The 12,933-nt window shown below is 43.2% G+C and overlaps 1 protein-coding gene across 2 annotated transcripts in view; it reads left to right on the top strand.

Annotated features, from left to right (window-relative positions):
• LOC143764769 (netrin-1-like) overlaps positions 1-12,933 on the top strand; it is a 555,816-nt gene that overhangs the window by 439,062 nt on the left and 103,821 nt on the right. For both annotated transcript variants that reach the window (XM_077250713.1, XM_077250714.1), the window contains exon 4: positions 3,737-3,886. In XM_077250713.1, the coding sequence (XP_077106828.1) occupies positions 3,737-3,886 (150 nt within the window). The remainder of the gene's footprint in view (positions 1-3,736; positions 3,887-12,933) is intronic.

Genomic DNA, 12,933 nt, shown 5'->3' on the forward strand with positions numbered 1-12,933 from the left:
AAGACCCCATTCCCCTCCTCAGATCCTGTCTTCTCCATCCTGTCCTGGTGATGTGTGAAAGTGAGACGACAGGCGAAGTACGGGGTGACGCTGGGAAGGAAATTTAGCCATATAGTAACAATAAAAATGAGACCCCTCTCTTCAGCAGCCTGACCAGCCCTGACTGCACCTAACTGGAGGTCATGCTGCCCCCTCTATTACCCCAGACCCGCGAGCAGGTGCTCAGCCAGAACCACCATAGAATGGGTCCGCTTTCTGAAGATAATACTGCCATAGTGTTCTCACATAATACTGCCATATAGCTCACACATAATACCGCCATATAGATCACACACAATACCATCAAATAGATCACACACAATACTGTCATACAGTTCTCACATACCACCATATAGAGCACACATAATACAGCCATATGGATCACACACAATACCATCATACAGTTCTCACATACCACCATATAGATCACACATAATACCGCCAGTGTTCTCACATACCGCCATATAGATCACACATAATACTGCCAGTGTTCTCACATAATACCACCATATAGATCACACATAATACCGCCAGTGTTCTCACATAATACCACCATATAGATCACACATAATACCGCCAGTGTTCTCACATACCACCATATAGATCACACATAATACCGCCAGTGTTCTCACATACCGCCATATAGATCACACATAATACTGCCAGTGTTCTCACATAATACCACCATATAGATCACACATAATACCGCCAGTGTTCTCACATACCGCCATATAGATCACACATAATACTGCCAGTGTTCTCACATAATACCACCATATAGATCACACACAATACCACCGTATAATTCTCACAATACTGATCAAGCATAATCACCACCATACAGATCACATAATACCGTCATATAGATCTCACATAATGCCATAATACAGCATGACCCCTGCAGCTCCTGTTATCGCATGCATTGAGTTGTGTGTGTAATGGGGAAAGATATGCAGGGGGGAGAGGAGTGCCTGAGAGGATTAGATACACGGTTCACCAGACAGTATCACACAGGATAGGATTAGATACATGGCTCAGCAGTCAGTATCACACAGGAGAGGATTAGATACACGGCTCAGCAGTCAGTATCACACAGGAGAGGATTAGATACACGGCTCAGCAGTCAGTATCACACAGGAGAGGATTAGATGCACGGCTCAGCACAGTATCACACAGGAGAGGATTAGATACACGGCTCAGCAGTCAGTATCACACAGGATAGGATTAGATACACGGCTCAGCAGACAGTATCACAGGATAGGATTAGATACACGGCTCAGCAGTCAGTATCACACAGGAGAGGATTAGATACACGGCTCAGCAGTCAGTATCACACAGGATAGGATTAGATACACGGCTCAGCAGACAGTATCACAGGATAGGATTAGATACACGGCTCAGCAGTCAGTATCACACAGGATAAGATTAGATACACAGCTCAGCAGACAGTATCACAGGATAGGATTAGATACACGGCTCAGTAGTCAGTATCACACAGGATAAGATTAGATACACAGCTCAGAAGACAGTATCACACAGGAGAGGATTAGATACACGGCTCAGCAGTCAGTATCACACAGGAGAGGATTAGATACACGGCTCAGCAGTCAGTATCACACAGGATAGAATTAGATGCATGGCTCAGCATAGTATCACAGTATAGGATTAGATGCATGGCTCAGCAGACAGTATCACACAGTATAGGATTAGATACACAGCTCAGCATAGTATCACACAGGAGAGGATTAGATACACGGCTCAGCAGTCAGTATCACACAGGATAGAATTAGATGCATGGCTCAGCATAGTATCACAGTATAAAATTAGATGCATGGCTCAGCAGACAGTATCACACAGTATAGGATTAGATACATGGCTCAGCATAGTATCACAGTATAGGATTAGATGCATGGCTCAGCAGACAGTATCACACAGTATAGGATTAGATACACGGCTCAGCATAGTATCACACAGGAGAGGATTAGGTACAGGGCACAGCAGACAGTATCATACAGGAGAGGATTAGGTACATGGCACAGCAGACTATCATACAGGAGAGGATTAGATACATGGCTCAGCACAGTGTAGTGATAGATACACGGTCTGATGTCCTTGATCAGTGGCTGCAGTGAGAGGCAGGGTCGGGTCGGAGCAGCACAGAGATTCTCCCCCTCCCCCCCTTATTACCTCTCTGCAGCTCCTGATAGAGGACATCAGACCCCAGCACTTCACCCTCTCTAGCGATTCTAGAGATTGAGCCAGGGCACCAGGCAGCAGAGGACAGGGAACGGCCGACTGCTGACAGTGTGAAAGGAGAGGCAGCTGGAGCTGCCCCTCCAACAGCACAGCTCTCAGTCACAGTGGAGCTCACACACTGTGGGCTGAAGAAACATGGCGCCGACCTCCTGCCTCTGCTGTGATGTGGAGACAGCCCAGGGGGCGTGGCCAGATCAGAGCAGGAGATAACGCGGTCGGCTCCCGACTGCTGAGTCCTATGCACAGGGCTGCCGTAAATGCAGAGTGTAAATGTTGTGCTGGGACTCTTACACTCCTGCAAAGCAAAATGGCGGCGCCCAGTGGCTGCAAAAATTATTAATAATAAAAAAGATATTAAGGTTAAAAAAAATAATTTTGTATTAAAGATAATTGTTTATATAAACAATCATTTTTAATACAAAAACAAAATTGCGGCACCTTTCCTTTAAGAGTACTCATAAACTGCAGTGGGATTCAGCATAAGGAGTCAGATGATGGCATAAGACAGGGGAGTATAATGGGTTTTTTAAGCCTCTTTCTGACCCTCTCAACAAACCAGCAAAATGGAGGCCAGATTTGTTCATCTCTAGTCAGTCTTAATATTGCGGTCTTGTCCATATATGAATTGTTTAGCACAAACACCGGACTTCAGCTTTACTAATAGCTTGATCACGTATCTGGGATTACATATGTGTGTGCAATCCCAACGTGACTACACCTAAACTCATCAATTAATGATATATGGATTTCAAACCCTGTTACCTCCGTTGCCTTTATAAAACTTATGTAGGTTAACAGGTTCTGGATGGGCCTCTACAAATGCACCAGTGTTGGGTGCTTGCTCATCAGGCTTAAATGTGCCAGACAGCCCCTGAAAAATAGTACCACTATACTGTCAGGGAAGGATATGATGAATCTCATTTATTTTTTAAATTGCTTTGGTAAAATGAAAGCTATGCTCTAATTGGTCGCTTTTGGCAACAAAGAGGGTTTGTTTACGTGTCTGTTTGGGAATCCCATTTCTTCCATTTTGGGAAAAGACTAATGGAGTTCTTGCCTAACATGGACCCATTTGCTAACTATTGCTTTCAATAGTCAAAGTCGTCACCTTAGTCCTATAGAAATGTTGTGCGAGCAGTTCATAGTCCAGTAAAATTTCAAATATTGGAAACTTTTACAGTAGATGCAGTAATTGCTGCAAAAAGGGTAAGTAAATAGAAATAAGGGTAATATCAAATCAATAGGGATCAACCAAGCAAATACTTCAAAAGATACCGAAAACAAGAGAAAAAAATGTTTCAGTAATACATATCCTTGGCCAAACTAGTTTACTATTTAAAATATAATGGGTGAAGACATGATTTTTCTGGTATTGTGAAGATGTGGTGAAAGTATAACGTCCTAAATATAAAAGAAATACTAATAACAATTTCATTTTCAGCCTGCCAATGTCACCCAATTGGAGCAATCAATGCCATGTGCAACCAAACAACAGGACAATGTCAATGCAAAACTGGAGTTACTGGTTTGACTTGCAATCGTTGTGCCCAAGGATACCAGCAAAGTCGATCTGCTCATATGCCTTGTGTCCGTAAGTAATCAAAAACGTAGAATGCTTTGTGCTCTTTCACGAATGGACATAATTATTTAAATCAAACAATACATTTTGCTAGCCAAATATGATAATGTCTCTTAAAATGTAAGAAATGAATTCTATCCAGTACATAGAGGATGTCATTTTTCTGCAGAAAGTTTTGTCTTAAAGAGTTATTGTCATGATTCAGAGAAACTTTGATCCATTTATAATATGCCTATTATAACAACACAGCATTTAATCTTAATTATGACATCTATTTTTAGTAGCCCAGGAGACCTAGATTATTGCCTGAATGCTGACTATTGATTTTATATGTTTTTCATCAATGGGTCAAGAACCATAAACTGTTGTCATTTGAGTTTTAAGGTTGAATTTTATTGATGAATGGCTATTGTTAACCTCTTATATCAGCACCTACAGTTTATTGTATTGCTATATTTGGAAGACAGGGACGTAGGGTCATTGAACAATCAATGTTTGTCAATATATTAATTACCCATTGTACCCAGCCATGTAGCTTGTTGACCTGCAAAACAGTGAAAGATGAACTATGCAGAATGATTATATACTCAAACTATGAGTTTAATCTCATCCCACCTTCCATCCTGACCTGTGTATGATGTCCTGAACCACAGATATTGGTATTAGTAGGGGCCTATATCATTATGCAGAAGAGTCTCTATAACACAACAGCCAAGGCATCATGGCCTCATCAAAGGGAACACAAATTTGACATTCTACAGGATGCCAGCTTATGGGACCATGGTCCAACTCCATTGACCATCACTGAACTAATGGAAATGTTTGGGGAAGCCAGGTAATGATCCTCTGGTCACCTGGCCCCATGGAGACATTCAGAAAAGCTAGGTTGGAAACCTCCGGTCACCGGGCTATATGGAAATTTTCGGAGAAGCCAGATTGGACCCTCAGGTCACCTAGCCACGTGCTTCAATGGACTGTCAGCATCCTAAGCTTTTCGTTACCTCCTTTCTGTGGGTGCCTGCCAAACACAGGGTGCCACTGGTGGGGGTAGTAGGCTGTGGAAGCCCAGAAGTTGTAGCTGCTCTAATTCTGGTGAACCAGCGGAAGGGTGAGACTCTGTAATTTGCATCATCTTGTGTATTTGCTGGGACTGTTCTATAAATTATTGTTTGTTGGCAGTTCAATAAATTATTGCCGCACTGTTTTACTCTCTCCCTTTGTAGTCTGAGTGGTATTCTGCAAATAGGAGAGCGGGCATTCAGTGGCTCAGGGGTTTTATAGCACAATCTCAAGAATTGTTTAATAGATTTGATGAACGTGGGTATCCCCGTACCTTATTAGATCAAGCATTGAAAAGAGTAGAAGCTTTTAAGGATGATGGTTTTTCTCAAAAAAAAAAGGGGGAAGGGACAGGAAATTTGTTTTCTACTTTAAATTTGGTCCTATGGACAGTTATATTAGGTCCATTGTCAGGAAAAACTGGTACATTTTGGGAAAAGATGCGGACCTAAAAGAGATGGTGGACAAGGCTCCCCTGTTTGCATGTCGGCGCGGTAAAAATGTGAAAGATTTATTAGTCCATAATTGCTATACTGGTGAACAGAGGAATTGGCTACAATCTAGCGCACCGGCAGGGAATCATAAATGCGGGCATTGTAATTTTTGCTCGTTTCATATTACAAGGAATAGATTAAAAATTGGATCGGTCCATCATGAGGTACGACACTTTATCTCCTTTAGAACTACACAGGTAGTGTATATGATTACCTGTCCGTGCGGCTTTTTCTATTTGGGCAAGACCATCCGTCTGCTATTTATCAGAGTAAGGGAGCATTTTAACTCCATCCGCACTGGCAAAGGAGCCCCACGGTTGATTAAACATGTCAGGCACGTCCATGCGGGCGACACTGGCATATTTCGGTTTGCTGGCATGGAGCGGGTAGTGCTGCCACCACGCGGTGGGAATCTTCATAGATTGCTATTAAGGAGCGAAGGAAGGTGGATCTTACGCACTGACGCCACGGGCCCATTAGGTCTCAATGAGAAGCTCGATATGGCGGTATTTTTGTAAATATTTCTCCTATGTTGTTTTTCAGCTGATGTGTTTCTGTGTATTAGTGTTCTGGTACATTTGTTTTTAATGTATTATATTCATGTTATTAGCACTTAATATTTATTCACAGTCTGGTGGGTGGATATTTTGTACCATCATGCATTCAGGTGGGAGGACTGTGTGCTTCCTAGCACATAAAAGGTGCCTCCCTATTTCCTATTGCTATTAGGACCCGTAGAAGCGCAGCAGCGCGAAACGATTGTCGTCCTGTTTTGTCCACGTTCTCCCTGTCGTCTCCTGCACATGTCCCAATAAAAGGATTTTTTTTGCTTCAACAGACCGGTGACTGCATTCCTATTTTTTCTTTCATTGGATTTCACATTATCTCTGGATCATAGCACCCGAGGGTCTTGATTGTTTAGGCATTTTTGGCAACAGCAGCGACATTAAGCGGTGGAGGTACTGACCCTGAGTTTCAGCGGTGCCGATTTTTTCTTCTTTTGGATACTGCATAGGACTTGTTTCACATTTGTGCACGCTGCCCTGTCAATTTAACCCACTAGCTGAGATTGTCTATTGGTGATTATTCACCAGCTACTCTCTCCTTCAGTATGGAGTCTGATGCCTTGCCTTTATCCTGTGGGCTGTTAGCAGGACGGGAGAACGTGGATTCGTATTTTTCAGAATGTGAAATACATGATGAAATAGTATCAAGGAGCACGAAAACTTTAGAGCACAAGCTTTTCAACATTGCAGAAAGAGAAGTTAATTTGTTCTGGACAAATAACTCTGTGAAGTCATATACGGAGTGTGGGAGAGTACCCCGAAGACTTAGAGTTTGGAAGGAATTGTCGCAGTACAAAGATAATCCTCAGTTCATTAAGGAATGGGAGAAAATTCTTCTAAAATGCTCACAAGATCTACTTGTTCTGGTGCTCCAACAGAATGTAATTAATTATGAAGTTACTAAAACAGCACTTGCAAAACCGAAAGAAGAACTAAAATCACGCTTGTCGGACACGCAGTGGTTGACGTTTGAGAAAAGACTGGATACTCGCTTGGTAAATCTGCAAACTGAAATAAAACAAAGGAAATGGGACAAATTTGTCCGGGATAAAGTGGACTTTGAATCTGGAAAAGTTTTTTCTTGGAATAAATCTGGTCATCTACAAGGGAACCGGAGACAAACAAAGAGGTTCCAAAGGAACAAGAACTCTCTGAAGAAAAATAACAACAGCTATTATAACAAAAAAGATTACCTCACCACCGACTCTGACTCTAGTGTTAATGAGGAATGTCTGGGCGCAGTAGGTGGTTCTTCTAATAGTGGTCTGTCCTCAACAGTCATGGTCCCTTTAGAAGCAGAACGCGCCGGGGTGGCAGAGGGAGTAAATTACGGGAACCAACGGAAAAGGAAACAGGTTTCTTGGAGACCTACAACATAACGGACTCATTACCAAACTCAGTCATCAACTTGACTAATCATGTATTGAAGGAGGCTAATTTTTCCGTGTTGTCTAAGGGACTCAATTATTGCTTACCAGTGAATTTTGATATTGTGGACTTCAAAATAGATCTTTACAAAGCAGTGAGAAAAATACATCTCTATAAGAAATTTAAAGTTGAAAATAGTAAAAAGATACCCGTGGTAAAATGCCGTGCCGAGGTCCCATGCACAGTGCGCCCTTTGGGTTTCTCTGTTACAGGAGAGTCGGGGGCAGATATTGACAGAGACGTTCAGCTTTTACTAAAGGTACCTTCACACGAAACGACATCGCTAGCGATCCGTGACGTTGCAGCGTCCTCGCTAGCGATATCGTTTCGTTTGACACGCAGCAGCGATCAGGATCCTGCTGTGATGTCGCTGGTCAATGAATAAAGTCCAGAACTTTATTTGGTCGTCCGATCGCTGTGTATCGTTGTGTTTGAAAACAAAAGCAACGATACCAGCGATGTTTTACACTGGTAACCAGGGTAAACATCGGGTTACCAAGTGCAGGGCCGCGCTTAGTAACCCAATGTTTACCCTGGTTACCAGCGTAAAAGTAAAAAAAACAAACAGTACATACTCACCTGCGCGTCCCCCAGCCTCTGCTTCCTGACACTGACTGAGCGCCGGCCCTAAAGTGAAAGTGAAAGCAGAGCGGTGACGTCACCGCTCTGCTGTTAGGGCCGGAGCTCAGTCAGTGTCAGGAAGCAGACGCTGGGGGACGCGCAGGTGAGCATGTACTGTTTGTTTTTTTTACTTTTACGCTGGTAACCAGGGTAAACATCGGGTTACTAAGCGCGGCCCTGCGCTTAGCAACCCGATGTTTACCCTGGTTACCCAGGGGCCTCGGCATCGTTGGTCGCTGGAGAGCGGTCTGTATGACAGCTCTCCAGCGATCAAACAGCGACGCTGCAGCGATCGGCATCGTTGTCGCTATCGCTGCAGCGTCGCTTCGTGTGAAGGTACCTTAAGTCTCACTGAGCCTTCTGCCACATTCTCTTGAACTGCAGTTACAGCTGATACACCTTTCATGGGGGGGGTTAAATCCACCTTCACGCCTCCGGTTACCCCAGGCAGCCCTATAGATATCTTCGAGTCTCAAATTATTAAGGATATGCAAGTTCTAATTTATAAGAAATTTCCTCCAAATTTAAAACCTACAGAGCTGGCAGCCTTAAAGGAGATACAAGCCTGGACTGATTGTATAATTCGGGCGGCAGACAAAGGGGGTAATACAGTTATTTTGAGCAAGGAGTATTATATAGCAGAGTCTCCTAGACAGCTATCGGACCGCAATACATATGTTGTTTTAAAGTTGGACCCGACTAATAAATTTAAAGGCATCCTGCAATCCTTCCTTAGAAAGCAAATTGAATTGGGTATAATGTCAGAAAAACAAGCCGAAAAACTCTTACCTGAGTTCCCTTTGAAACCTTATTGGTATCATATACCCAAGATACACAAATCGGTTAGCTTCCCACCAGGCCGCCCGATTGTGTCGGGTATAGGCTCTGTTACGGAGCCATTATCTTGTTATTTAGATTGGCTATTACGTCCATTGCTACGGGAGGTTCCCTCTTTTATAAGAGATACCAAGGATTTCTTGCGAGCAATAAAAAGGTTTGAGTGGCAAGACAGCTTTAATTTGACCTCTATAGACATGGAGAGTTTATATACGAGGATTCCACATGATATGGGAGTGGGTGCTTTTAGAGATATACTTGTCAATACTCCAACCGACATGAACACTATAGACTTCATCTGTGAGGGTCTCACCTTCATTTTGAAGCATAATGCCTTAAAATTTGATAACACCTGGTACGCACAGATAGAGGGTACTGCCATGGGCACGCCGGGAGCATGTACCCTTGCTAACCTTTTTCTGGCAGTTTTCGAGGATAAGTTCATTTATTCTATGAGTAATCCTTTTCTCAAACATATAAAACTTTTTCTAAGGTACGTGGATGACATCTTTGTGGTGTGGGACTGTCCCCAGGAGGCCTTTTTTCAATTTGTAGATTTCCTGGACCGTACTAACACCATGAATATGAAATTCACGTCCCAATTTGGAGGTGATACCTTGGAATTTTTGGATGTGAAATTAACTGTTCAGGAAGGTGAGATCCACACAGAAGTGTTTTGTAAACCCTCGGCGTCAAACTCCTTACTACACTACAACAGCGCCCACCCGCATTACACAAAATGGGCTCTTCCTTATAGTCAGTTTTTAAGAGTCAGGAGAACGAATAGCAGTTCCAGGGCTTTTATAGCACAATCTCAATAATTGTTTAATAGATTTGTAAAACATGGGTATCCCCGTACCTTATTAGATCAAGCATTGAAAAGAGTAGAAGCTTTTAAGGATGATGGTTTTTCTAAAAAAAAGGGGGAAGGAACAGGAAATTTGTTTTCTCCTTTAAATTTGGTCCTATGGACAGTTATATTAGGTCCATTGTCAGGAAAAACTGGTACATTTTGGGAAAAGAAGCGGACCCGAAAGAGATAGCGGACAAGGCTCCCCTGTTTGCATGTCGGCGCGGTAAAAATGTGAAAGATTTATTAGTCCATAATTGCTATACTGGTGAACAGAGGAATTGGCTTCAATCTAGCGCACCGGCAGGGAATCATAAATGCGGGCATTGTAATTTTTGCTCGTTTCATATTACAGGGAATAGTTTAAAAATTGGATCGGTCCATCATGAGGTACGACACTTTATCTCCTGTAGAACTACACATGTAGTGTATATGATTACCTGTCCGTGCGGCTTTTTCTATTTGGGCAAGACCATCCGTCCGCTATTTATCAGAGTAAGGGAGCATTTTAACTCCATCTGCATTGGCAAAGGAGCCCCACGGTTGATTAACCTTATCAGGCACGTCCATGCGGGCGACACTGGCGTACTTCGGTTTGCTGGCTTGGAGCGGGTAGTGCTGCCACCACGCGGTGTGAATCTTCATAGATTGTTATTAAGGAGCGAAGGAAGGTGGATCTTACGCACTGACACCACGGGCCCATTAGGTCTCAATGAGAAGCTCGATATGGCGGTATTTTTGTAAATATTTCTCCTATGTTGTTTTTCAGCTGATGTGTTTCTGTGTATTAGTGTTCTGGTACATTTTGGGGAAAAAATGGATCCTGCAAATGTGCCCGCAGGATGTGTTTTTACCCCATAGACTTGTATTGCCAACGAATTGCAACGTATGGCCATACGTCGCGTCCGTCGTGCACTGGATGTGTCGTGTTTTGGTGGACCGTCGGCATGAAAAAACATTCAAGGGAACATTTTTTCGTACATTGGGTCCGCCATTTCCTACCGCGCATGCACGGCCAGAACTCCGCCCCCTCCTCCCGGGACTTTACAATGGGCAGCGGATGCATTGAAAAACTGCATCTGCTGCCCATGTTGTGCCAAATTTTCACAACGTACATCGCGCTGACTCTTAGCGACGGACCAGTACCGACGCAAGTGTGAAAGAAGCCTAAGACCCCGGGATCCCATGCTCGGCCCACAGACCTTTGAAATCAGAAGATAAAATGAATATTTACTACTTCCCCCACTTATCTCTCAGTACTGAGAATTGGGCGGGGAAGCAGTGAATATTCATTATGCATTTACATACTGTCTGCTTAACTGGCAGATGAGTTATTTAAAAACAAATGAATGCACACAAAAGTCCTTTATTTAAAAAAAAACACTTCCTGACAATTGCCTTCATTTACGCATTTGTTAGAAAGTAAAGGTCCCACGCAGTTCTGATGTAGTCCACGGCACCAGTATCACCGCTCCGACATCCGAAGCATATGAAGTCTTGGTCGTAGAATGAAACTTGATATGCTGTAGCAGACATTGCCATTTCTCAAGCTGAAGGTAGAGCAAAAGCTGACTTCTGTAATGAGAGATGATGTCAGGAAGGTTACAGTCGATCACAGACACTGCTGGTTATCACTGGAGCACTGCTAGATGGCAGTGTGTGCTGGATTGACAATACAAATATGATGCTCCACTTCAGGGGCTTGTATTTTTAGGCTGAGGAGGGTCCAATAACCAAGGTTCTCTCCAGCCTGATATTATAAGCCTGAAGCTGTCTGCTTTCCTTTACCTGGTTATTAAAAATAGAGGGGACCCCACGCTATTTTTAAATATGATTTATTTATTCATTCATTCCTAGAAGCTGCCGAGTATCTGCAGGCTATTTCCCTATCTCTGTATCTCTGTTTCTCTATATCTAAACTATCCCTCTAGCTTTGTCCCTTTAGCTAAGCCTCTTTTCCTTATTTTTCTACAAGCTTTAAACAGCATTCATTACTGTACAAAAACACAGGTAAAAAACTCAATCAAAATCATGACAAAATGCAAAATATGCACACAGTCAGGAGACATTAAGATTACTTGAGTTTCCAGCTACTGGAACACCTGGAGGTTGTGAATGAAGATTACCAGAGTTCACAGCCTCCAGGTGTTCCAGCATCTGGGAACTTCAGTAACTCCAAAGTCTCCCTTAAAGGTTCCCTTAAGTTTCTCAACCTCAAAGCTGCCGGGAGACCCAGTTGCTGAGAAATCTTGTGAACTTTATGGGAGCCAGGCCCTTAAAATTTAAAGGAGCCTTTAAGGAAGACTTTAATGTTACTGGAGTTCCCAGCTGCTGGGTTACCTGGAGGCTGGAAACAAAGGTTACTTCCTTTCCCAGCCTCTAGATGTTCCAGAAGATGGGGATTTAAATTCTCACTTAAAGGTGCCCTTAACGTTTCTGAGCCTCACAGCTGCTGGGAGACCTAGTGGATATGAGCTTTGGTAACCTTTAAGAGTCTCCTGGCAGCTGTGAGGCCCGGAGAACTTAAGGGAGCCTTTAAGGGAAATTTTAAGGTTACTGGAGTTCTCAGCTGCTGGAACACCTGGAGGCTTTTAACTCTGGTAACCTTAGTCCACTGCCTACAGGTGTGCCACCAGCTGTGAACTCCAGTAACTTGAAAGTCTTCCTTAAAGGTTCAATTAAGGTTTCCAGGCCTCACAGTCACTGGGCCATGCAGAGTGCAGTCCAGCAGACTAGCAGTCCGCGTGACCCTGCAGAATCTCTATCTATCTATCTAGACTTTTCTTACCTCTGCTGCTAGCATTCACTTGGTACATAATCCAACTTTCCACAAAGACTTTTCTTACCTCTGCTGCTACCCCAATGTTATTTATGACCTTGTTTACACTGCCTTGATCCTATACATCTGGCACATTCTTAATTATCTGACCAAGATGAGCACAGACCACTCCTCTCTACTTCACACCTGAATGCACTTAATAGCAAATATATTGCAAACCATACGTCTGCAAGACATAAGTCTGCAGTGTGCATATAAGGTTACTGGAGTTCTCAGCTGCTGGAACACCTGGAGGCTGTGAACTCTGGTAACCTTAGTCCATTGCCTACACGTGTGCCGCCACCTGTGAACTCCAGTAACTTGAAAGTCTTCCTTAAAGGTTCACTTAAGGTTACCAGGCCTCACAGTCATTGGGTCATGTAGAG

Source organism: Ranitomeya variabilis, chromosome 4, assembly GCF_051348905.1.
Source record: "Ranitomeya variabilis isolate aRanVar5 chromosome 4, aRanVar5.hap1, whole genome shotgun sequence".
Lineage (NCBI taxonomy): Eukaryota > Metazoa > Chordata > Amphibia > Anura > Dendrobatidae > Ranitomeya > Ranitomeya variabilis.